The 26,994-nt window shown below is 40.2% G+C and overlaps 1 protein-coding gene across 12 annotated transcripts in view; it reads left to right on the top strand.

Annotated features, from left to right (window-relative positions):
• Window positions 1-26,994, top strand: part of ASXL1 (ASXL transcriptional regulator 1) — a 75,808-nt gene that overhangs the window by 23,063 nt on the left and 25,751 nt on the right. Inside the window, exon 4 of one of the 12 annotated variants that reach the window (XM_077951429.1) lies at window positions 24,302-24,470. The exons of the other annotated variants lie outside the window; for them this stretch is intronic. Coding sequence (XP_077807555.1) covers window positions 24,302-24,352 — 51 coding nt within the window. The 3' untranslated portion in view covers window positions 24,353-24,470. Of the gene's footprint in view, window positions 1-24,301; window positions 24,471-26,994 lie in introns of those variants that run through there. 12 annotated transcript variants of the gene reach the window in all.

Genomic DNA, 26,994 nt, shown 5'->3' on the forward strand with positions numbered 1-26,994 from the left:
ATACTTCTTAAACGCATTAGCTAATTATTTTGTTTTAGTCTTCTCTTTTGAAATACAGATGACCCCTCTGGTTGGTTTTCTTTGGAAAGTTATCTGTCCTGACAATTATACTTCTAAAACTTCAACTTTTTTTTTTAGTCTTCATTTCCATTGCCACCACCCTATCCTAAATTATCCTCCTATGCTGGATACTGAAATAGCTTCTGCCTGATCTACTTACTTTCACTTCGCCCCCTTATGATCCAGTGCTTTGCTCCTTTTAATCCAGTGGCCAGAGGGATTTTTTTCAAAACATAATTTGATTATGATAGATCTATGTTTGATACTTATCCATGGTTTCCCACAGCAGTTGCAGAAAAATCCAAACCTTGTTTGGCCACACTGCCCTTCTTTCAGAAATTTGAATTCCTTAAGCTTTTTCCAGTTTCAGGATTTCTCATTTTGAACTCTTTCTCCTCCACTTTTTCCTGGCCACAGGTTTCAAGAGCTGACAAGTTACCTCAGTTCTTAAGAGGATCCTTCGCTTATCTCTAAATTGGATTTTCCTGTGTCCGAACCTTACTTGTTATCATAAGTTTATAATTATTTGGGTGATTGTTTGATGTGTCTCTCCTGACTGGGCCTTAGGGGCAGAGAATCTGTATTATTTTGTTCTTGTTTATATCCCTAGGAGCTCTTTTGGTAGGTATTCAATAAATGTTTGTTGAATAAAGGCAGTGGAAAAACACATAGAAGATGTGCGGTGGCAGCATTTCTCAATGCCAACAGTTGAATTGATTTACAATAGCAATTTTTAGTGTCAAAATGGAAATGTGTAGTATGGAATGTTTAGCAATAATTTTTCCCATGGAATGGAATGTTTGAAAACCTCCAAAGTGTAAGTTTTTTTTTTTTTGTTCCTCAAAAGAAAAAAGTCATATTTGGGGTTACTTTTTTTTGAGACAGAGTCTTGCTCTGTTGCCCAGGCTGGAGTGCAGTGGCACGATCTCAGCTCACTGCAACCTCCACCTCCCGAGTTTAAGTAATTCTCATGCCTTAGCCTCTAGAATAGCTGGGATTACAGGCATGCACCAGCATGCCCAGCTAGTTTCTGTATAATTAGTAGAGATGGGTTTCGCAGTGTTGACCAGGCTGGTCTCGAACTCCTGGCCTCAAGTGATCTGCCAGCCTTGGCCTCCCAAAGTGCTGGGATTACAGATAAGAGCCACCGCGCTAGGCCCAGTGTTACTCCTGAAATCGAAATCAAATGCCATATTGATTCCTGATCTTTTGTGTATGACCTTTTTTTTTTTTGCTACCTCTCCCCGAAAGTTTTTAGAATCTTTTTTTTTCACGATTATGTACCTTGATGTGGGTCTTTTCTCACTCTTTGTGCTATTATGTCTAGCGACTCATGTCTCAGGTCTGGGAAATGATTTTACAGATTTTCCAGCTGGTGCGAAACTAGCCATTTGTTCTGATACTGTCAGTATTTAACTTTATGTTAGAAAAACATTTCGTAATACAAATGAAAAATTTAGGCCAGGTGCAGTGGCTCATGCACTTTGAGAGGCTGAGGTGGGAGGAACACCTGAGTTCAGGAGTTCGAGACCAGCCTGGCCAACATGGCGAAACCCCTTCTTCTAAAAAAAAAAAAAAAAAAATTAACTGAGCATGGTGGTGCACCGCCTGTAATCTTTTGTTATTCAGGAGGCTGAGGCACGAGAATCACTGAAACTGGGAGACAGGTTTCAGTGAGCCAAGATCGTACTATTGTACTCCATCTAGCCTGGTTAACAGAGCAAGACCCTGTCTCAAAAAATAAAAAAATAAATAAATTAATTAAATATTATGTATATAATATCCAGCCCAGGCTTTTCTATTTGTCATGCCCTGTTTCTTTCACATCATAGCCTTACTCAGATGTCTGCTGATCCTTGATTGAGGTGTGATGCTTGAGAGTCAGGATCTTAAATATTACTAGCGAATTCAGTGCATTGTGGTTTTGTGACTTCCCTTGTGTCTTATGGAAGTGGAGAAGTGGTTTTTACTTTGATGCATGGTTCTGAAGTACAAGGCGTCTGTCTCCTGATGCACGCTTTTTTTTTTTTTTTTTTTTTTTTTTTTTGGGAGACTGAGTCTTGCTGTGTCGCCGAGGCTGGAGTGCAGTGGCGTGATCTCAGCTCACTGCAAGCTCCGCCTTCCAGGTTCATGCCATTCTCCTTCCTCAGCCTCCCGAGTAACTGGGACTACAGGTGCCTGCCGCCATGCCTGGCTAATTTTTTTGTATTTTTAGTAGAGACAGGGTTTCACTGTTAGCCAGGATGGTCTCAATCTCCTGACCTCATGATCCACCCATCTTGGCCTCCCAAAGTGCTGGGATTACAGGCATCAGCCACCACACCCAGCCCTGATGCACACTTTTAATAATCCCTATGTTTTCCACTCCATACTCCATCCTTGTCTGGTTTAAGTTCTTAGCCTGTCAGCAGTTCAGGGGATGAATCTGCTTGGTTCTTTTCAGCATCTCCCTCTGCAACACTTAGATCTCATCTTCCTTTGCTTTGCTAACTATTTTCTTTGCTTCTCCATTTGTTTCTCTGTCATTGATGACTTCCAAGTTATATCCCCATCCTGGATATTCCTTTTTGAACATCAGACTCATATATTCAGTTATGTCCTCAATATCTCTATTCGGATATCTCATGGCATCTCAAAATTAACTTGTGCAAAACCAACCTGTTCTACCCTTGTGTTGCCTGTGTAAATTAGTGGGAACTCCATTTTATAAGTTTTTTAAATCAGAAACCTGGGAGTCATCAATCTTGGAGTCTGTCCCTTTGCTCTTGTGGCACATGTAATCACGAATAAATCCTGTTAGCTCTACCTTCAGAATATATCTCATTTTATCATTCCCTCTGCCACCAGAATGGTTTAAGCCACCTTCATCTCCTAGGTTATTTTAGTAGCTTCCTAACTGGTCTCCTTCCTTCCATTCTTGCCACCCTCCTCAACACCAAAGATATTTTGTTTATTTATTTATTTTGAGACAAGAGTCTTGCTCTGTTGCCCCAGCTGGAGTGCGGTGGCTTGATCTTGGCTCACTACAACCTCTGTCTTCCAGGCTCAAGCAATTCTCCTGCCTCGGCCTCCCGAGTAGCCGGGACTGCAGGCATGCACCACCGTGCCCGGCTAATTTTTGTGTTTTTTAGTAGAGATGGGGTTTCACCATGTTGGCCAGGCTGATCTCGAACTCCTGACCTCAGGTCATCCACCCACGTCAGCTTCCCAAAGTGTTGGGATTACAGGCGTGAGCCACCATGCTTGGCCAAATTTTTTATTCCTTTGGGTAAAGGGATATATTTTATTTCCTTTAATTTGGTAATATAAGTTATGTTAATAGACTTTTTTTTCCAGTGCTCAAGCATCCTTGCATTCCTAGGATAAATGGTGCTTCAACATGATTTTCTTTTCAAATATACATTCCTGGATTTAGGTTGTAAATTATTTAGAATTTTTGCATCTGTAATTTACAAGTGTTATATCATATTCTAATTTCAGGCCTTGTCCAGTTTTGTTAAGAAAACAAGGCCGGGCGCGGTGGCTCAAGCCTGTAATCCCAGCACTCTGGGAGGCCGAGACGGGCGGATCACGAGGCCAGGAGATCGAGAGACGATCCCGGCTAACACGGTGAAACCCCGTCTCTACTAAAAAATACAAAAAACTAGCCGGGCGAGGTGGCGGGCGCCTGTAGTCCCAGCTACTCGGGAGGCTGAGGCAGGAGAACGGTGTAAACCCGGGAGGCGGAGCTTGCAGTGAGCTGAGATCCGGCCACTGCACTCCAGCCTGGGTGACAGAGCAAGACTCCGTCTCAAAAAAAAAAAAAAAAAAAAAAAAAGAAAACAAGCTGTGCTGTTTTTCCTCTCTTGATTCTCAGTAGTAGTCTCTTTAAGATAGTGATTATTCATTCTTTTTGGTAGATCATGCCTATAAGACCTGGGCATGTATGTTTTTATTGTGGGAATATATTGTTTTTACTTTTCTTGTTATGAAATACATAATTTATTTTAAAATACGTATATACAAAGTTTGTGTTCCTTTAAAGAATAATAGCTAAAAATAAATTGCGTGCCCCCACAACTAACCATTGTCAAACAGAACATCCTTTACCCTCTATTTTATTTATTTATTTTCCTCCACCCTTCCAGAGTATACACCCCTTTGGAGCCTCAGAGCGTTTTCCTTTCTCTCACTGCTTTAGATATTCTGTTCAGATTTTCATATTAATGATTCTTTTGCTTTTAAGCCACATGTGCTACTGAAGTTTAAGTCCTAAATAATAGTTTTTCCTGCTTTAAAAAATATTTTTATGTCAATGAAATCATACTGGTGGATGTATTTTCTCTGATTTTCTGCTTTTGCCTCTCATTTTTGAGCTTGATCTGTGTTGGTGCATTTATAGAAATACTTTTCTGCTGTGTGCTGTCTTATGCTATCAATGTGCTGTATGATTTACCTGTTCTTAGCATGTATTTGGGTTATTTCTGGTTCTTGCTGTAACAAACAGTGCTGCATTTAGTGCTTGTGTATGTTTCTCCTGATGCATGTGTGCATTCCCTTCTCTGAGGTGTATATGTTGCTGGGAATGGGACTGAATAGTAGCTTTTGCACCTGATCCTCATTATTAGGTAGTACAGCTGTTTTTTGAAGTGATCATATGAATTTTACACTCCTAGCAGTACATGGGAATTGCCTGGTTATTCCATAGCGTGGATATCGTGGGTATACAATAGTATCTTGGTTTTTTTTCTCTCAATTTATGGTATAATTTACGTACAGTAAAATTCACCACTCCCTCCCGCTTGTTTTTTTTGAGACAGAGTCTCGCTCTGTTGCCCAGGCTGTAGTGCAGTGGCACGATCTTGGCTCACTGCAACCTTTACCTTCTGGGTTCAAACGATTCTCCTGCCTCAGCCTCACAAGTAGCTGGGATTACAGGTACCTGCCACTACGCCTGGCTAATTATTGCATTTTCAGTAGAGACAGAGTTTCACCATGTTGGCCAGGCTGGTCTCGAACTCCGTACCTCAGGTGATCCGCCCACCTTGGCCTCCCCAGATGTTGGGATTATAGGCATGAGCCACCACGCACAACCAAATTCACCCTTTTTAGTGTACAAGTATACAGCTTTGTGAGAGTTTGATTTCTTTAGTTCAAATTTGTTTTGAAGTTATATTTGGTATTTTAACAGTGCTATTTAAATGTATGCCATATATGGCTTGAATACTATTATCCTAGTACAGATGGTCCTGACTTACGATGTTTTTATGTCCCTGTAAACCCACCGTAAGTTGAAAATATTAAGTTGAAAATGCATTTAATACGCCTAACCTGCTGTAGGTCCTAACTTAGCCTACCTTAAATGTGCTTAGAACACTTACATTAGTTTACAGTGGGCAAATCATCAAACACAAAGCCTATTTTATAATTAAGTATTGAATATCTTATATAATTTATTGAATACTAAAGTGAAAAACAATAGTTGTATAAGTAGTCGGAGTATGGCTTTTCTTAAATGCATATCTTTTTCATATACCATCATAAACTCAAAAAATCATAAGTCAGGGTATGCTGTATATTTTATTGGTGCTACCATCTCCCATTTTAAAATCCAGGAAATTCACCTTTTTTGTCTGTATAGTCTTGTAAGTTTTGACAGATATATATATAGATATGTAGTCACCACCCATGATGCTTTTTTAATTAAAAAAATATATTTTTGAGACAGTCTCACTGTCACCCAGGCTGGAATGCAGTGGTATGATCGCAGTTCACTGCAGCCTCAAACTCCTGGCCTTAAATGATCCTCCTGCCTCAGCCTCCCAAAGTGCTAGGATTACAGGAATGAGCCAGTGTGCTCTGCCACCACCATAATTAAGATCCAGAACAGTTTCATCGTCCCAGAAACTTTCCCTGTATCCTTTTGTAGTCGGCTTCTTTCTTCACCCCCAGCTCCTGGTGACCACTGATTTGTTCTCTGTCCTTGCAGTACTGTCTTTTCTAGAATCTCATATAAATTGAATCCTACATCATATAGCCCTTTGAGTCTGGCTTCTTTTACTTAGTGTGAAGTATTTGAGATTTATTTGTCTTGTGATGTGTATTAGCAATTTTTATTTCTTTTTTTCTTTTTGGAGACAACATCTTGCTTTGTCACCAGGCTGAAGTGCAGTGGCATGATCATAGTTCACTGTAGGCTTAAACTCAAGCAATCCTCCCACTTCAGCCTCCTGAGTAGCTGGGACTGCAGGCGCACACCACCATGTTCAGCTAATTTTTTTTTCTTGATAGAGACAGGATCTCACACTGTTGCCCAGGCTGATTTCAAACTCCTGGCCTCAAGCAATCCTCCCACCTCTGCCTTGCGAAGTGCTGGGATTACAGGTGTGAACCACTACCGCTGGCTAACAGTTCATTTCGTTATATTGCGGGATAGTATCTCATTGTACAGATGTACCACATTTTGCTTGAATATTCGTTCTTCAGTTGATAGACATTTGGACTGCTTCCTCCTTTTGGCTGCTGTGAGTAATGCTGCTATGAATAAATATTTGTGTGTAAGTTTCTATGTGGACATACAGTTTCATTATTCTTGGGTAGATAAACCTTTGAGTAATTGCTGGGTTGGGTGGTAATTTCTGTTTAACTTTTAAAGAAATAGCTAAGCTGTTTTCCAAAGTGGCTTCACCACTTACATTCAAGTTTTTGTTTTTGTTTTATTTGAGACAGAGCCTTACTCAGTTGCCCAGGCTGGAGTGCAATGGCAAGATTATAGTATAGCTCACTGCAGCCTCGATCTTCCAGGCTCAAGCGATCCTCTCACCTCAGCCTCCCAGGTAGCTGAGAGTACGGGTGTGTGTCACCATGCCTGGCTAAGTTTTGATTTTTAGTAGAGATAACGTCTGGCTGTGTTTCCCAGGCTGGTCTTGAACTTCTGAGCTCAAGCAATCCTCCTGCCTTGGCCTTCCAAAGTGCTGGGATTGCAGGTGTGAGCCACCAAGCCCAGCCAAGGTTTTTGTGTTTTAGTAAAATTTTTGCTCTTCCTGGCAATATTTTTTTTTTCTGAAATTCACTTTGACATTGGTATGGTCACTTCAATTCTTTTCATGCTTAGTTTTTGCATGGTATATTTTTTCCGTTCTTTTGTGTTATACTGTCTGTTTCATTATATTTGTAGTTGGACCTTGATTTTTTTTTTTTTCCTAATTCTTTTAGTTGGGATGCGTGGACCTAATGTGTGTCTAATTTTTCCTAATGTGTCTTTTACTTGGGATGCTTGGACCATGTGCATTTAATTATTGATATGGTTGGTTTAAGTCCACCATCTAGCAACTTGTTATTTATTTATTTTTAGAGCCAAGGTCTCACCGTGTTACCCAGGCTAGGGTGCCAGTGGCATGATCGTGGCTCACTGAAGCTTCTAACTTCTGGGCTCAAGCAGTCATCTCACTGTAGCCTCCCGAGAAGCTGGGATTACAGGCGTGTGCCACCAAGCCTAGCTGACTTTTTTTTTTTTTTTTTTTTTGAGATGGAATTTTGCCCTTGTTGCCTAGGCTGGAGTGCATGGTGCGATCTTGGCTCACCGCAGCCTCTGCCTCCTGGGTTCAAGCGATTCTCCTGCCTCAGTCTCCCGAGTAGTTGTGATTACAGGTGCCTGCCACCATGCCCAGCTAGTTTTGTATTTTTAGTAGAGACGGGGTTTCACTATGTTGGCCAGGTTGGTCTTGAACTCCTGACTTCGTGATCTGCCCACCTCAGCCTCCCAAAGTGCTGGAAGGCTGAAGCTGGCAGATCACGCCTGTGCTGGGAGGCTGAGGCAGGCAGCCACTGCGCCTGTCCCTAAAATCTTTTGTCTTTTCTAAGATAGACATTTAATGCACACAACACATTTTGATATGCTATGTTTTAATTTTCATTCAGCTTAAAATATCTAATTTTTCTTCTGATTTATTCTTTAACTTACTGATTATTTAGAAGTGCAGTATTATATTTGGGGAATAAAAATCCAGAGATCTTTGTTACTGATTTCTAATTTAATTCCATTGTGGTAAGAGAACATACCTTGTATGATTTGAATCCTTTTAAATTGATTGAGGCTTGTTTTATGGATCAGAATAAAGTGTTTTGATAAAGGTTCCGCAGGCACTTGAAAAGAAGGTGTGTTCTACTGTTGTTAGGTAGAGCATTCTATTAATGTTGATTGGCTTGTTGATTGATAATGTTCAAGTCTTCTGTATTCTTACCGATTTTCTATTCTATCAGTTATAGAGAGAGGGTGTTAAAATCTCAATTCTGTTTGTTTTTTGCTTCTTGTATTTTGAAATTTACTTATAAGGTACATAAACATTTATGATTGTCGTCTTGATAAATTGGTCTCTGTCATTTTGAAATGACAGAATTTACTTTGTCTCATAATATAGCTACTCATGCTTTTCATTTGATTAGTGTTTATATGGCATATATTTTTCTATTTAAAAATACTTAATCACCTGTGTCTTTATGTTTAAAGTGTTTTTTTTTTTTCAAGCATCATGTAGTTGGATCTTGCTTTTATTCAGTTTGATAGTGTTTGCCTTTTAATTGGAGTTTGTAGACTGTTTATGTTTAATGTGATTACTGATTTTTTTTTTGAGATGGAGTCTCGCTCTGTCACCCAGGCTGGAGTGCAGTGGCACGATCTCAGCTCACTCCAACCTCCACCTCCTGGGTTCAAGTGACTCTCCTGCCTCAGCCTCCCAAGTAGCTGGGACTATAGGCACCTGCCACCACACCCAGCTAACTTTTGTATTTTTAATAGAGACGGGTTTCACCATATTGGCCAGGCTGGTCTCGAACTCCTGACCTTGTGATCTGCCTGCCTCGGCCTCCCAAAGTGCTAGGATTACAAGTGTGAGCCACTGCGGCCGACCGTTTACTGATTTTTATAGAGTTTAAATCTACCATCTTTTCTGTTTGTCCGATGTGGTGTTTGTTTGTTTTGTTTTTTTTAAAATGGACTGTCACTCTGTCATCTAGGCTGGAGTGCAGTGGTGCAATCTCGACTCACTGCAACCTTTGCCTCCTGGGTTCAAGCAGTTTTCCTATCTCGGCCTCCCAAGTAGCTGGGATTACAGGTGCCTGCCACCATGCCTGGCTAATTTTTTTCATTTGTTTGTTTGAGACGGAGTCTTGCACTGTCACCTGGGCTGGAGTGCAGTGGCGTGATCTTGGCTCACTGCAATCTCCGCCTCCTGGGTTCAAGCTATTCTCCTGCCTCAGCCTCCCATGTAGCTGGGATTACAGGTGCCCATTACCACTCCCAGCTAATGTTTTGTATTTTTAGTAGAGACAGGGTTTCACTATGTTGGCCAGGCTGGTCTCAAATTCCTTATCTCATGATCTGCCCGCCTCGGCCTCCCAAAGTGCTGGGATTACAGGCGTGAGCCACCGTGCCTGGCCTAATTTTTGTATTTTTAGCAGAGACGGGGTTTCACCATGTTGGCCAAGCTGGTCTCGAATTCCTGACCGCAAGTGATCCCCCGTCTCGGCCTCCAAAAGTGCTGGGATTACAGGAGTGAGCCACACCATGCCTGGCCTGGATTGAGAATTTTTTGGTGTTTCATTTTTAGCTTCTTTCTTGGCTCATTAGCACTTTGCTATTTTAGTGGCTGCTTTAGTGTTTATTGAATTCAACTTGTGAAACTTGGTCTTTAATATTATTCCACTTCACCTACATTATAAGAACCTTACAGCAGTGCACTTCATTTTCCTCTCAATCTTTGTGCTTTGTCATACACTTCACTTGTACCTATGTTGTAAACTTCACAATACATTATTATTTTTCATTTAAGTAGTCAATTTTTTTTTTTTGAGGCGGAGTCTCGCTCTGTCGCCCAGGCTGGAGTGCAGTGGCGCGATCTCGGCTCACTGCAAGCTCCGCCTCCCGGGTTCCCACCATTCTCCTGCCTCAGCCTCCCGAGTAGCTGGGACTACAGGCGCCGCCACCACGCCCGGCTAATTTTTTTGTATTTTTAGTGGAGACGGGGTTTCATTGTGTTAGCCAGGATGGTCTCGATCTCCTGACCTCGTGATCCGCCCGTCTCGGCCTCCCAAAGTGCTGGGATTACAGGCTTGAGCCACCGCGCCCGGCCGTAGTCAATTTTTTTAAAACAATTTTTTGAGATGGAGTCTCACTCTGTTGCCCAGGCTAGAGTGCAGTGGTGCAATCTCGGCTTACTGCAGCCTCTGCCTCCTGGGTTCAAGTGATTCTCATGCCTCAGCCTCCTGAGTAGCTGGGATTACAGGTGCACGCCGTCATGCCTGGCTGATTTTTGTATTATTAGTAGGGATGGGGTTTTGCCATGTTGGCCAGGCAGGTCTCAAACTCCTGAGCTCAAGTGATCCGCCTGTCTTGGCTTCCCAAAGTGCTGGGATTACAGGCATGAGCCACCGTGCCTGGCCTAAAAAGATTTTAAAAGTAAGAAAAAATGTCTTTTACTTTATGTATTTTCCATTTCTGGTGTTCTTTATTGCCTATGAGCAGTTCCAGATTCTCATCTGCCAGATTTTCTTTATTTTTTCTCATCAGTTCAGATTTTCTTTCTGCCAGAGGACTTCCTTTAATGTGTTTCTTGCAGTGTAGGTCTGCTGGTGATATCTTTAAGCTTTTGTGTGTTTGAAAAAGTACTTCCTCTTGTTTTTAGAAAGATATTTTCCTTTGATACAGAATTCTAGGTTGACAGGTTTTTTTTTTCTCTTTGTGTACTTTAAACATGTTGCTCCACTGTCTCTAACTTGCATTATTTCTCCTGTGAAATCTGTTGTTATTTTAATCTTTATTCTTCAGTGAGCATTTTATCTTTTTTGCCTTTTTTGGTTAATTTTTAAGATTTTCTTTTTATCACTGCTTTTCAGCAATGTGTTTATTATATACTTTGTTGTAGTTTGCTTCATATTTCTTGTGTTTGAATTCTCTTGAGCTTCTTGGATAATATTTAAGTATTCAGCTATTATTTGTTGAAATATTTTTCTTTCTTTTTTTTTTTTTTTTTTTTTTTTTTGAGACGGAGTCTCGCTCTGTCGCCCAGGCTGGAGTGCAGTGGCGCGATCTTGGCTCACTGCAAGCTCCGCCTCCCGGGTTCACGCCATTCTCCTGCCTCAGCCTCCCGAGTAGCTGGGACTACAGGCGCCCACAACCGCGCCCGGCTAATTTTTTTTTTGTATTTTTAGTAGAGACGGGTTTCACCGTGGTCTCGATCTCCTGACCTTGTGATCCGCCCGCCTCGGCCTCCCAAAGTGCTGGGATTACAGGCGTGAGCCACCACGCCCGGCCGAAATATTTTTCTTTTGTACTTCCCCACCGCATATGGAGTCTGTAATTACATGTATATTTAGCTGCTTGAAGTAGTCATTCGCTCACTGACGCACTGTTTGTGTTTTTAGTCATTTTATTCTCTTTGTTTTGGGTAGTTTCTACTGATGTATCTTCATTTCACTAGTCTTTATCTTTCCCGTGTTAAATCTGCTGTTACTGTCATCCAGAATTCTACCTTTTATCTTTAAAAATTCAGTTTGTTTTTTTTTTTTCTTTTTTTTTTTTTTTTGAGACAGAGTCTCGTTCTGTCACCCAGGCTGGAGTGCAGTGGCATGATCTTGGCTCACTGCAACCTCCGCCTCCCAGGTTCAAGCGATTCTCCTGCCACAGCCTCTCAAGTAGCTGGGATTACAGATGTGCACCGCCATGTCCGGCTAGTTTTTGTACTTTTAGTAGAGACAGGGTTTCACCATGTTTGCCAGGCTGGTCTTGAACCCCTGACCTCAGGTGATCCACCTGCCTCAGCCTCCCAGAGTGCTGGGATTATAGGCGTGAGCAACGGCATCTGGTTTGTTTCTTAAAAACATCTTACATTTCTCTGCTTAACATGCTCAATGTTGAACACGTGAAATATAATAACTGTCTTCATAATCTCTTCTGATTTCATCTCTGTATCATTTTTGGGTCTGTTTTTATGTCTTCTATTTTTCTTGTCATTATGGGTCAGATTTTCCCGGTTCTTTATAATCCTAATACATTCTGTTTAGATGAAAGACATTGTGAATTTTACTTTGGGTTGTGGATATTTTTGTATTCATGTCGGTATTTTTGAGCTTTGTTCTGGAGTGCAAATGAGTTAGCTGGAAACTAATTCTTTTGAGGCTTGCTTTTTAGCTTTGTTAGGTAGGGCTTATCCTTTGTGTGTTTATTTTTGTAAGGGTATACAGATATACATGTTTTCTCATTTCCCTCCTTATTTATTCTTATTTAATGCTATAACAATCTTTTTCCTTATATTCCTAACATTCTTAGTTAGGGAGTAATTACCTCTTGCTGAATTGTTGCATTAGCTTCTTAATTGGCACTCTAGTTCCCAGACTTTTTCTGTCTCTAATGCAGTGTACAAACTACTGTCAGAATAATTCTAAAGCACAATTCTGATATTGTCACTGCATTACTTTTCAGTGCCTACACCAGTAGGATTCACTTAAATTATTCCCCTAATGGTAATATAAAAAACATTTTTGAGCTCAAACTCTCATTCTCTCTCTGTATACATATTTGTTTATACATAAGGTCACATACTACATATGTAAGTTAGCATTTTTTATGTGTTCATTTTGAAATAACTCTAAACAGTAGTGTCCAATCTTTTGGCTTCCCTGGGCCACATTAGAAGAATTGTCTTGGGCCACACGTAAAATACACTAATGATAGCTGATGAGCTAAAAATTAAAAATCGCAAAAAAGAAAAAAAAAGAAAAAAGAAAACAACCAAAAAAACACGCAGTGGCTTTTTTTTTTTTTTTTTTTTTTTCTGTATTTTTCTTTTTCCCGAGATGAAGTCGTGCTCTGTAGCCCAGGCTGGAGTGCAGTGGCGTGATCTTGGCTCACTGCAACCTCCACCTCCCAGGTTCAAGCAGTTGTCCTGCCTCAGCCTCCCAAGTAGCTGGGATTAAAGATGTGAGCCACCATACCTGGCTATTTTTCTTTTTTTTTTTGTATTTTTAGTAGAGACAGGATTTCATCATATTGGCCAGGCTGGTCTCGAACTCCTGACCTTGTAATCCACCTGCCTTGGCCTCCCAAACTGCTGGGATTACAGGTGTGAGCCACCGATCCTGGCCTTTTTTTTTTTTTTTTGAGATGGAGTCTCACTTTGTCACCCAGACTGGAGTGCAGTGGCACGATCTCGGCTCACTGCAACCACCACCTCCCAGGTTAAAGCAATTCTCCTGCCTCAGCCTCCCAAGTAGCTGGAATTACAGGTGCACGCCACCACTCCCAGCTAATTTTTTGTATTTTTAGTAGAGATAGGTTTCATCATATTGGCCAGGCTGGTCTCGAACTCCTGACCTCAAGTGATCCACCTGCCTGGGCCTTCCAAATGCTGCTGGGATTGCAGGCGTGAGTCACCGTGGCAAGCCAATTGTGTTTTAAGAAAAGTTTGTGAATTAGTGTTGGGCCGCATTCAAAGTTTACAAATTTGTGTTGGGCCGCATTGAAAGCTGTCCTGGGCTGTGTGCGACCTGCTGGCCACAGGTTGGACAAGCTTGCTCTGAGACGTAAGTTTAAAAGTATAGGCCAAGTGCCTTGGCTCACGCCTATAATGTCTTTGCATTTCATCAGTTTTTCCACTGTTATTTTTCTGTTACAGTACACAATCGGAATACCACATTGCATTTAGTTGTCATGTTTCCTTAGATGTGAAACAAATTTACCAATTGTAGTATAGTATTTATGTATAGATCGGTTCGTTTGTAGCCTTATAGTATCTAATCAAAACACCGTTATAAAGTTATTGTTATGTATCGTTTTGGCTGTGGTTTCTTTCCTTAGAAAAATACATTTAAAATTCATTCATGTTGTTACATGAATCAATAGGTTGTTTCTCTTTTAAAAATTGAGATGAAATTCACATAACAAAATTAACTATTTTATTTTATTCTTTATTTTATGTATATTTTCTGAGACGGAGTCCCACTCTGTCACCCAGGCTGGAGTGCAGTGACGTGATCTCGGCTCACTGCAACATCTGCCTCCTGGGTTCAAGCGATTCTCAGCCTTAACCATTTTAAAGTGCTCAGTTAAGTGGCATTCAGTACATTCACAGTGTTGGGTAACCACCATATCTATCTGGTTCCAAAATATTGTTTTTACTCTAAAAGAAAACCCTGTATTTATTAAGCATTTTTCTCTCTGCCCTTTTCCCTTCACTAGCTTCTGGCAAACACTAGTCTGCTCTGTTTCTGTGGATTTACCTGTTCTGGATATTTTATACAAATGGAATCATAGTGTATGTAGCCATTTGTGGCTGATTTTGTTTTATTAAGATACTTTTGCTGGATTAAGAATAAAGGTTGGGCTTGGGGTGGTGGCTTGTGCCTATAATCCCAGCACTTTGGGAGGCTGAGTCGGCCCAGCCTGGCCAACATAGTGAAATCCCATCTTTACTAAAAATGCAAAAATTAGTCGGGCATGGTGGCAGGCACCTGTAATCCCAGCTACTTGGGAGGCTGAGGCAGGAGAATTGCTTGAACCTGGGAAGCAGAGGTTACAGTTAGCCAAGATCGTGCCACTGCAGTCTAGCCTGGGTGACAAGAGCGAGACTAGTTGCAAAAAAAAAAAAAAAAGAATACGTAGTTGACAGGTTTTTTTCTCTCAGTACTTTAAAGATGATATGCCACTGTCTTGTCACTCACCTTGTTTCTAACAAGAAATCTGCTATCTTTGTTCTGTATTTTGCATGCTTTTTTTTCCTTGCTGTTTTTATTATTTTCTCTTTATTACTGGTTTTGAGCATTGGATTATGATATGCCAGTATGGTTTTTCTTGTGTTTATTGTGCTTGTGGTTCATTGATGTTCTTGGATATGTCGGTTTATAGTTTTCTTCAGGTTTCAGATTTTTTTTTTTTTGCCATTTTTTCAAATTACTTTCCATCTGATTTCTCCAGATATCTTTATCCAAACATTAAGCTGCTTGAAGTTGCCCCATAGCTTACTGATAGTTTTTGTTTTTTTTTTAACCTGTGTTTTATTTGAAATATTCTATTTCTGTGCCTTTGAATTTACTTTCTTTTGCAGTATGTAATCTGAAATTAGTCACATTTAGCATTTAAAAAAAAAATTTCACATATTTTACTTTTTTTTTTTTTTTTTTTAAGACCAAGTCTCTGTTGCCCGGGCTGGGGTGCAGTGGCGCAATTTCAGCTCACTACAACCTCCATCCCCTGGTTTCAAACGGTCCTCCCGCCTCAGCCTCCCGAGTAGCTGGGACTACAGGCATCCGCCACTATGCGTGGCTCATTTTTGTATTTGTAGTAGAGACGGGGTTTCGCTATGTTGGCCAGGCTGGTCTTGAACTCCTGACCTCAAGTGATATGCCTGCCTCAGCCTCCCAAATTGCTGGGATTACAAGCATGAGCCACCATGCGCGCCATATTTTACCTTTTTTATCCTTAGAATTTTGATTTGGTTTTTAAAAAAAAAATCTTTCCTGTCTCTGCTTAAATTTTTGAATATATGAAATGCAGTTATAACTCTTATAATGTCCTTGTGTACTCATTCTAACATCTGTCATTTCAGGGTTGGTTACAATTGACTATTCTCTTTAGTATACTTTTTTTCCCCCTGCCTTTTGCCTGGTGATCTTTGATTGGATGTCAGACAGTGAGTTTTACCTCGTTGGGTGCTGGGGATATTTGTATTTCTACATATTCTTTAACTTTGTCATTGGATGCAGTTAAGTCACTTGAAAACCGTTGATTCTTTTAGGTCTTGTAAGATTTGTTAGCTGGTAACAGTGTAGTAGTTGGTCTATGGCTAATTCCTCACCACTTCTGAGACAAGATTCTTCACAAATCTTGAGGGTTGTCTTGAGATTTCCAGTCTAATAGCTACTTGAGTGGGTAAGGGCAGAGTACTGTTCATAATCCTTTTGGGTGTTGTTTTCCTCTCCTTGCTGCCCATGGTCTTTCATCACACTATGGGCCAGTGAGTACTTAGCTGAGTACTTGAGAGATTTCCTCTCTAGATCGCCGCAGCCCTCTACTATGTGGTATTGTCCCATGAATTCTAGCTGCCTAAGTCCTGCACTCTCAGCTGAGCTCTGTCTCTTCAATTTTGAGTTCTGCAGCCTCCATAGGCCTTCTGCTTCTGCATGGTGCCCAGGAAACTCTCTTCAGGCACTAAGTTTGGCAATCATAGGACTCATATCTTTGGTTTCCCCTCTTTCGGGGATCACTGTCTCTCATTGCCTGCTGTGCAGCGTCTTGAAAGCTCTAGTTTGTTTCATGTTTTGTTAGTTATTTTAGTGGTTTAAGGTGAGGGTAAATTTGGTCCCTGTTGTGCTTGAAAAGTTTTTTTCAACTTTTCTTTTAGAAATAATTGTAGGCTTACTAAAAACTACAGAAATAATACAGAGTTCTGAGGTATCTTTCACCCACTTCCCCCATGATAACATTTTGCATAACCATAGTATAGTTATTAAAACTAGGAACTTGACATCGGTATAATAGTATTAACTAAACCTCATGCCTTATTTCGTATTTTCACATGAACTCTTTTGAGTTGGCATGGTTAATGTACAGTTCTATGAAGTTTTATCACATGTATAGATTTCATGTAATTATCACTACAGTCAGGTTATAGAAGTAGTCCATCATTTTAATGAAATGCCTTTGTAGTCATCATGTCCTTCCCCCATCCCCCCCACCACCAACTTTAATCTCAGCAACCACCGATTGTCTGAATTGTATCACTTTCGCTATAATTTTATCTTTCTCAGAATGTCGTAATACAGTAGTCCCCCCTTATCTGTGTTGATATGTTCTAAGACCCCCAGTGGATGCCTGAAACCAGCTGTAGTACTGAACTGTATGTGTGTGTGTGTGTTTCTTTTTTTGAGACGCAGTCTCGCTCTCGTCATCCAGACTAGGGTGCAGTGGTGTGATCTTGACTCACTGCAACCTCCGCCTCATAGGTTCAAGCGATTCTTCGGCCTCAGCCTCCTGGGTAACTGGGGTTACAGGTTCATGCTACCATGCCAGGATAATTTTTTTGTATTTTTAGTTGAGGCGGGGTTTCACCATGTTGGTCAGGCTGGTCTCGAACTCCTGACCTCAAGTGATCCACCCACATTAGCCTCCCAAAGTGCTGGGATTACAGGTGTGAGTCACTGCACCCGGCCTACTATACATGTACACCTGTGATGAAATTTAATTTATAAATTAGGCACAGTAAGAGATTAACAGTAATACAAAATTATAACAATTTACTGTAATAAAAGTTATGTGAATGTGGTTTCTCTCTCAAAATACTGTAATATTTTCAGGCTGCAGTTGACCATGGGTAACTGAAAGCAAGGGTAAGTGGTGACTGCTGTAAATAGAATCATGTAATATGTTACCTTTGAGATTGGCTTTTCTTTTTTAACTCAGCAAAATGCCTTTGATATCGATCCAAGTTCTATGTATTAACAGTGTTTCTTTTTGTTGGTGAGTAGTATTCTATTCTTGGGCACACTACAGTTTACCCGTTCTTCCATTGAAGAACATTTCCCACCCCCCCAGTTAAAAATAGAGACGGGGTCTTGCTTTGTTTTTGGTCTCCAACTCCTGGGCTCAATCTGTCCTCCTGCCTGGGCCTCCCAAAGTGCTTGGATTAGTCATGCGCCACTGTGCCTGGCCCCACTGAAGAACGTTTGAGTTGTTCCCAGTTTGGGGCTATTACAAATAAAGCTGCTGTGAACATTTGTATGCAGATTTCAGTGTGAAAATATTTTTATTTTTCTAGGATGAATACCCACCTGTGAGTGGAATTGCTGGGTCGTATGATACCTGTATACTTAACTCTGTAAGAAACGACTACATTGTTTTCCAGAGTGGTGGTAGTTTTTCATTCCCACTAACAATGTATGAGAAATCCAATTGTTCGCTTTCTTATTCGCACTTGGTATTGTCAGTATTTTTCCTTCTGTTCATTGTAATAGGTGGATAGTAGTATCTCATGCCTTAAATTTGCATTTCCGTAATGACTAATGATGTTGAATATCTTTTCATGTACTTAGGTTCCATTTGAATATTCTCTTTGGTGTAGTTTATGTTCAAGTCTTTTCTATTTTCAAATTGGATTTTTTCTTGTTGTTGAGTGTTCTAGGATACAAGTTATTTGTTGGATATGTGATTTGCAAATATTTTCTCCTAATCTTTTAGTTTTCTTAAGAGTGTGTTTCATAGAGCAAAAGGTTTGAATTCTTATGAAGTCTAATTTATCTATTTTTAAATTTTATAGTTTTTTTTTTTTTTTTTTTTTTTTTTGGTGTCGTATCTAAGCACTCTGGCTAACAAAATTTTCTCCTATGTTTTTTTTCCTAAAAGTTGTATGCTTTACATTTAAGTCTGTGATCGCATTTGAATTAATTTTTAAATTAAGCATAAGGTTTTATCAATGTTCATTTTCCTTTTTGGGGGCCAATTATTCCAAAACCATTTGCTTAAAATGATTATTCTTTCTCTATTAAATTGCTTTCTCACCTCTAGCAAAAGTCAGTTGGCCATATTTTGTGAAAAGTTCTGTTCCTACACACACTGTTCTGGCTCACTGACCTATACATCTATTCCTCTGTCAATACTGTACTGTCTTGATTTCTGTAATGTAGCTGTATAGTAAGTCCTAAAATCAGGTAGTGTTATTCCTCCACCTTCATTTTTCTTTTTCAGAGTTGTTTCAGCTATTCTGGTTTCTTTGTCTTTACATGGAAATTTTATTTATTTATTTATTATTTATTTTCTTGAGATGGCCTCAGTCTGTTGCCCGGGCTGGGGTATGGTGGTGTGATCATAATTCACTGCTGCCTCGAATTCCTGAGCTCGAGGGATCCTCCTGCCTCAGGCTTCCAGGTAGCTGGGACTACAGATGTACACCACCACTCCCAGCTAATTTTTACATTTTTTGTAGTGCTGGGGTGTCACCCTGTTGCCCAGGTTGGTCTCAAACACCTGGGCTCAAGTGGTCTTTCTGCTCAGCCTCCCAAAGTGTGGGATTAAAGGCATGAGCCACCACAGTTGGCTGTGTATAAATTTTAGAATCGTATTATCTACAATAAATTTTGGTGGAGTTTCAATAGTAAATGCATGAAACCCATTGGTTAGTTTGGGGAGAAGTGAATCTTGGCCATGTTGTCTTCCAGTTCATGGATATAATATGTTTTTTACATTAATTTAGGTTGTCTTTTTAAATGTACATAATTGTTGATATTTATGGGGTGCATGTGATATTTTTATACAGGCATTTAGTGTATAATGATCAAAGCAAGGTATTTAGGATATACATCACCTCAAATATTTATCACTTATTTATGCTGGGAACTTTTCAACTCTTCCCTTCTAGGTATTTTGAAATATACAACAAATTATTGTTAACTACAGTCACTATACTGTGCTGTTGAACGCTGGAACTAATTTCTTCTGTCTAACTGTATGTTTGTACCCATTGACCAACTCCTCTTTATCTCCCTGCACGCTTCCCAGCTCTGGTAACCATCATTTTACTCTCTACCTCCATGAGATCAACTCTTTTAGCTCCCACATAGGAGTGACAACATGTAATATTTATCTTTCTGTGCCTCTTTCTTTACTTAATGTATTTAGGTCGTCTTTGATGTTTTTTATCAGCATTTCATAGGTTTTAGCATGCATATTTTGTGCAGTTTTGTTAGATATATACCTAGTTTTTTTTTTTTTTGTAAACTATTATAAATGAAATTGTGCTTTTAATTTTTGTTTCTAATTGTTGATTGCTAATATATAGACATTATTGATATTCGTGTGTTGATCTATATTGTGTGACCTTTATAAACTCACTTATTAGTTCTACAAGTTTTTCTTCTAGAATCTTTAGGATTTTATCTGTTAGACCATCATATCATCTGTGAATAGGGCCTGTTTAATATGTTCCTTTCTGATATGTGTACATTTTATTTCCTTTTCTTGCCTGGGACTTGTTTGCTGTGTCGAATATGAGTGCTTAGTGTGGACATCCTTGCCTTATTCCCAGTTTCAGATAGAAAACCTTTAGTCTTTCACCACTAGTATGATGTTAGTTATAGATATTTTATAGATGGTCTTTATCAAGTTGAGGACATTTTCTTCTATTCCTGGTTTACTGAGAGTTTTTATCATGAATGTATGTGTTGAATGTTTTCAAAGTTTCTGCATTGATATAAATAATTATGCTTTCTTTTCACATCTCATTGTTTTAGTTTGCATTTCCCTGATGATGAATTCCTTTTCATATGCTTGCTGACCATTTTATCATCTTCCTGTGTGAATTTTCTATTAGTTTTGCCCATTTAAAAAATAATTTTTATTTTGTAGCAATTTTAAGCTTTCATAAAGTTCCAAGTACAGTACAAAGAACTTTATTTTTTCCTGACCCATTTTAGAGCCCAATTGCTCCTTAATATTTTTATTTATTTATTGAGACAGGGTCTGTCACTCTATCGTACAGGCTGGAGTGCAGTGGTAGAATCATAGCTCACTCCAGGGCATAAGCGATCCTCCTGCCTCAGACTCCTGAGTAGCTGGGATTACAAGTGTGTGCCACCATGCCTGGTTAATTTTTTTTAATTTTAATTTTTTGAACTTCTGGGCTCAAGTGATCCTTTTGCCTTAGCCTCCCAAAGTGGTGGGATTACAGGTGTGCACCATCGTGCCTGGCCCTACCCTTAATACTTTAGTATTAATACTTTAGTGTATTTGCCTTAAAGTTAATGACATTCTCCTTGCTACATGTCCACAATACGTTCGTAAAATTTAGAAAATTACATTGAGTCATTATTACCATCTAATCTTCAGATTTCATTAAAGTTTAGCTAATTGTCCACGTAATGCCCTTTTTGTTTAAAGGGTCTAGGTCAGAATTATGTGTTGCATGGAGTTGTCATATGTCTTTGGTATCCTTCATTATAGAACAGTTCTTTCATCTTTCTTTGATATTCGTGACCTTGACTCTTTTGAAGACTACAGATCAGTTATTTTGTGGAATCTTTTTCAGTTTGAGTTTTTTCGTAATTGGATTCAGGTTTTGCATCTTTGTCAGGTATAGCAGAGAAGTGATGCTAGGTTCTTGGTGCGTCCTGTCAGGTAGCTCTTTATTTCAGTTTGTCCTATTATTGATTATCTCTTTGATCACTTGGTTAAGGTAGCGTCTGCCATCCTTCATCACTATAAAGCTCCTTTTTACCCCCCTCCCCCCTTTTTTTTTTGAGATGGAGTTTTGCTCCTGTTGCCCAGGCTGGAGTGCAATGTCTCAAAAAAAATTAATAATATTATATACAGTCATATTTAGAAGCTAAGATCTAGTTTCTAGGTATGTTTGCTGCTATTGGAGTGTTGGTGATCCCAGTTCCTTTCAGTGGGAAGGGGCTAAGGAATATATGAGTATATTTACATACATACACATATGTTCACTCAATCTATATTTATATCCAGCTTTATCTAAATATGTTGAAAACTATGAGCTTACCCCAATAATACAAGTTCTAATGCAGTCATTCTAGTTTTTTCCCTTTCCATAGTTGTAAGTCCTTTTTCCAACAATAAGAAATCTGGGCTGGGTGCAGTGGCTCATACCTGTAATCCCAGCACTTTGGGAGGCTGAGGCGGGTGGATTGCTTGAACACATGAGTTCAAGATCAGCCTGGGCAACGTGGCAAACATCATCTATACGGAAAAAAAAAAAAAAAGTTAGCCAGGTGTGGTGGCACATGCCTGTAGTCCCAGCTAGTTGGGAGGCTGAGGTGGGAGGATCGCTTGAGCACAGGAGGTCAAGACTACAGTGAGCTGAGATTGCACCACTGCACTCCAGCCAGCACTACTGAGTGAGACCCTCTCTCAAATCTGGCTTCTCTTTTTCCTGTTATCCCTAATATATTTACCTATTTATTTAATCACCCACTCCTCACTGTTGCAGCCCTTTCCTCATGCAGATGTTCTCTTTACTTCTCTTGGACTCCAACACCCTGTGGTGGGTTGACTCCTCTCATCCCATGGATGAGTTCACTCACTTAAGCTCTGACCAGTCCCATCAGGGTGTTCTCCCATATACATGCCCTCCTCAACCCACTTGGGCTTCAGTACCCTATCCTTTGTCATTCCCTGTTTGGGCATTTCACTCTTCTTTTTTTTTTTTTTTTTTTTTTTGAGACGGAGTCTGGCTCTGTTGCCCAGGCTGGAGTGCAGTGGCCGGATCTCAGCTCACTGCAAGCCCCGCCTCCTGGGTTCACGCCATTCTCCTGCCTCAGCCTCCCGAGTAGCTGGGAGTACAGGCGCCCGCCACCTCGCCCGGCTAATTTTTTTTGTATTTTTAGTAGAGACGGGGTTTCACTGTGTTAGCCAGGATGGTCTCGATCTCCTGACCTCGTGATCCGCCCGTCTCGGCCTCCCAAAGTGCTGGGATTACAGGCTTGAGCCACCGCGCCCGGCCCATTTCACTCTTCTTGATCTCAGACTCCCACGTCATACCACACTCAGATACACACAGATACCTTCTGTGTTTCACTCAGCCTCTGACTCTCTTGTCTACCTAGCCTCAGGCACCCACTTTTGTATAAATGCCTACCTTGCTGTGTACCACTTAAAGGAAGGGAAGGCTAGTTTAGGGGAAGAGAATGGCAGCTCTTCCCATTTAAAAAGATTGGTTTGTCTTTTTGTTTTGGTTTATATAATTAAAATATATAGGCTGAGTGTGGTGGCTCATACGTGTAATCCCAGCGCTTTGGGAGGCTGAGGCAGGTGGATCACTTTGGTTTAGGAGTTTGAAATCAGCCTGGTCAACATGGTAAAACCCCGTCTCTACTAAAAATACAGAAAAATTAGCTGGGTGTGGTAGAGGGCACCTGTAATTCCAGCTACTTAGGAGGCTGAGGCACAAGAATTGCTTAAATCTGGGAGGTGGAGGTTGCAGTGAGCTGAGATCGTGCGACTGCTCTCCAACCTGGGCAACAGGCTAGACTCCATCTCAGGGAAAAAAAAAAAAAAGAAGAATTGAAATTCTCTCTCTCTCTCTCTCTCTCTCTCTCGATACATAGTGTATCCTGAGTATGTGTATTGCAAATATTTTCTCCCAGTCTGTGGCCTTTTATTTCTTTTCTTTTTTTTTTTTTTTGAGACAGGGTCTTGTTCTGTCACCCAGGCTGGAGTGCAGTGGCGCAATCACAGCTCACTGCAGTCTCAACTTCCTGGGCTCAAAGTAATCCTCCCACCTCAGTCTCTTGACTATAGACATGTGCCACCACTCCTGGCTATTTTTATCTATTTTTTGTAGAGATGAGGTCTCACTGTGTTTCCTAGGCTGGTCTCGAACTCCTAGGCTCAAGTGATCGTCCCACCTCAGCATCCCAAAGTGCTGCTGAGCCACCATGCCTGGCCTGGCATGCCTTTGCATTTTTATTAAAGTGTCTTTTGATTAGAAGTTTTTTATTTTGAGGAAGTCTGTTTTATCCACATTAAAACAATGTGTTTTTAGAAATTTTTGCCTATTAATAGTAGCACAAAAATATTTTTTGCCTTCATATTTTTGGCTCTTAGGTGTGCGATTTATGTCAAATTATTTTTTGTTTTTGAGAGGGAGTCTCGCTCTGTCACCCAGACTGGAGTGCAGCGTCACGATCTCGGCTGACTGTAACCTCCATCTCCCAGGTTCAAGCGATTCTCCTACCTCAGCCTTATGAGTAGCTGGGATTATAAGCACTTGCCACCATGCCTGACTAATTTTTCTATTTTTAGTAGAGACGGGGTTTCACCATGTTTGCCATCCTGGTCTTGAACTCCTGACCTCAGGTGATCCGCCCACCTCAGCCTCCCAAAGTTGCTGGGATTACAGGCTTGAGTCACCATGCCTGGCCTAAAATTAATTTCTATATATGATTTGAGGTATACATTCAGGTTTGCATTTTTACGTGTTTATCTTGTTTCAGCTTTATTTGTTGAAATGATGTTCCCCTCTTTAAATTGAATAGCTTTGGTGCCTTTGTCAAAAATCAATTGAGTCCATACATAAGGATATGTTTTTGTACTCTGTTCTGTTCCATTAATCTATTTATTTTTATACCAATATTTTACTCTCCTGATTTTAGTAAGTCATGAAATTGGATAGTGTTAGTAGTGTGAATCCTCTGTTCTTCTTTCATAAAATTGCTTGGACTGCTTTTGGTTCCTTGCATTTATTTTTCTTTCTTTCTTTTTTAGAGACAAGGTCTTTCTCTGTCGAGAGGCTGTAGTGCCGTGGCGCAGTCCTAGCTTACTGCATCCCAAAACTTCTGGCTCAAGCCATCCTCCTCCCTCAAGTTCCCAAGGCACTGGGATTATGTGTGTGAGCCACCATGCCCAGCCTTTTTTGCATTTTCGTATAAATTTTAGAATCAACTTGTCAATTTTTACCAATTAAAAGAATTGGGATTTTGATTGGGGTTATGTTGACTTTGTAGTCTTAACTTCTCAGCAGCATTGATTTTTTTCAATCCATGAACATGGTATAATCTCCAGTTATTATCATCTTTAATTTTTCTTAGTGTTTTATAGTTTCCAGTGAGGTCTTGCATGCCTTAACATTTTTTTCTCAAGTATTTTTATTTTTTAAATTTTTATTTTTTTTATTTTTTATTTTATTTTTTTTTTGAGACGGAGTCTCGCTCTGTCACCCGGGCTGGAGTGCAGTGGCCAGATCTCAGCTCACTGCAAGCTCCGCCTCCCGGGTTTATGCCATTCTCCTGCCTCAGCCTCCCGAGTAGCTGGGACTACAGGTGCCCGCCAACTCACCCGGCTAGTTTTTTTGTATTTTTTAGTAGAGACGGGGTTTCACCGTGTTACCAGGATGGTCTCGATCTCCTGACCTCATGATCCACCCGTCTCGGCCTCCCAAAGTGCTGGGATTATAGGCATGAGCCACCATGCCCAGCCTCAAGTATTTTTGTTTTCGATGCTATTGTAAATGTAATTTGTTTCAAAATTTTGTTTCCCAGTTTTTTGCCCTAGCAGGTATAGAGTTAATTTTGTAATAACTTGTAATTTTGACATAATTTCAGACACGATTATATTTGCTTTATAATTCTATCTACATGTTATTTTTTTCATGTACTAAAGTGCAGATATAATGCCCCCAACCTCTAAATAGTTATTAACAACAAGTACATTCTCTTTCATAACCACATTGCAATTTTCAGTGTCAGAAAATTAATGTTGATATGGTACTGCTTGCTGTCTAATGTGCATACTTTGAGCTGGGCTTGGTGGTATACACCTATAGTTCTAGCTACTCAGGCGGCTGAGGTGGGAGGATCGCTTGAGCCTAGGAGTTCAGGGCTGCAGTATGTCATGATCACTCTGTGAATAGCCACTGTACTCCAACCTGGGCAACAATAGTGAGATCCCCATCTTTTAAAAAAAATCGGCATATTTTACTGAAATTTTACCTATTGTTTTCTAATGCTACTTATAAAGCAAAATTCTGTTTGAGGATCTCATCCTTGATCACATGGTACATTCGTTTGTCAAATCTCCTTTCCTTTAATCTGAAAAAGTTCTCACAAACGTTGTCTTTTATGACTTAATTTTTTTTTTAAAGTACAGACCATTTATTTTGTGTTAATAGTAAGTTCTCCAATATGGATTTGTCTTGATGCTTTTCATTATTAAAGTAATGTTTTTGACAGGAACCTCAGCATGTCCTCCTCAGTACATTTTATCAGGAGACCCATGGTACTTGTTTGTCTGATTTCTGATAATGAAAACTTCAATCACTTGGTTAAGGTGGTGTCTGCCTTATTTCTCTCCTGTAAATAGTACCTTGTAGAGAGATACAGTAGTCCCCTTTATCTGCTGGGGATGTTTCAAGACCAGTGGGTGCCTGAAATTACAGATAGTCCCAAGCCCCATATATACACTGTTTTTTTTCCTATGGGTACGTACCTATGAAACATTTTATTTTATTATCCCTTTATTTAGTTTTTAGAAATAGGGCCTTACTCTGTTGCCCAGCTTGGGCCCGAGCTCCTGGCCTCAAGTGATCCTCCTCCGTTGGTCTCCCAAAGTGTTGGGATTACGGGTGTGAGCCACTGTGCCCAGCCCCACAGGTTTAATTTATAAATTAGGCACAGTAAAAGATTAACAACAAGAATAAAATATAACAATTGCAACAATATACTGTAATCAAAGTTATGTGGATATGGTCCTTCTTTCTGTTTCAAAATACTGTAATATTTTTGTACTGCTGTTGACCACAGGTTATTGAAACTGTGGAAAGTGAAATTTTGGGTGGGGGGGCTTACTGTACTTTGAGACTATATGAATACTCTCACATACTTTCATTCAGTGGTTTTAGCATCCACTGATGAAGGATTCCTACCTAAAAGAGTTAGTACTCTGAGGCTGGGTGCAGTGGCTCATGCCTGTAATCCCAGCACTTTGGGAGACTGAGGTGGGCAGATCATTTGAGGTCAGGAGTTTGACACCAGCCTGGCCAACATGGTGAAACCCTGTCTCTACTAAAAATACAAAAAAATTAGCCGGACGTGGTGGTGCACGCCTGTAATCCCAGCTACTGGGGGAGACTGAGGCAGGAGAATCGCTTGAACCCCGGAGATGGAGGTTGCAGTGAGCTGAATCCTGCCACTGCACTCCAGCCTGGGCAACAGAACAAAACTCTGTCTGAAAAAAAAAAAAATTAGTACTCTGAGAGTTGTCAAGTGGTGATTTTTTTTTTTTAAGTTCCGCCATTTATTTGACATCTATTAGTTGTGACTCTTCAGTAAAGGAGAGCTTTAATTTCTCCCCCTATTCATTGTGAGTTTATGGTTTCTTTTTTTTTTTTTTTTTTTTTTTTGAGACGGAGTCTCATGTACTTTGTTGCCCAGGCTGGAATGTAGTGGCACAATCTTGGCGGC

Source organism: Macaca mulatta, chromosome 10, assembly GCF_049350105.2.
Source record: "Macaca mulatta isolate MMU2019108-1 chromosome 10, T2T-MMU8v2.0, whole genome shotgun sequence".
In the NCBI taxonomy this organism is placed as follows: Eukaryota; Metazoa; Chordata; class Mammalia; order Primates; family Cercopithecidae; genus Macaca; species Macaca mulatta.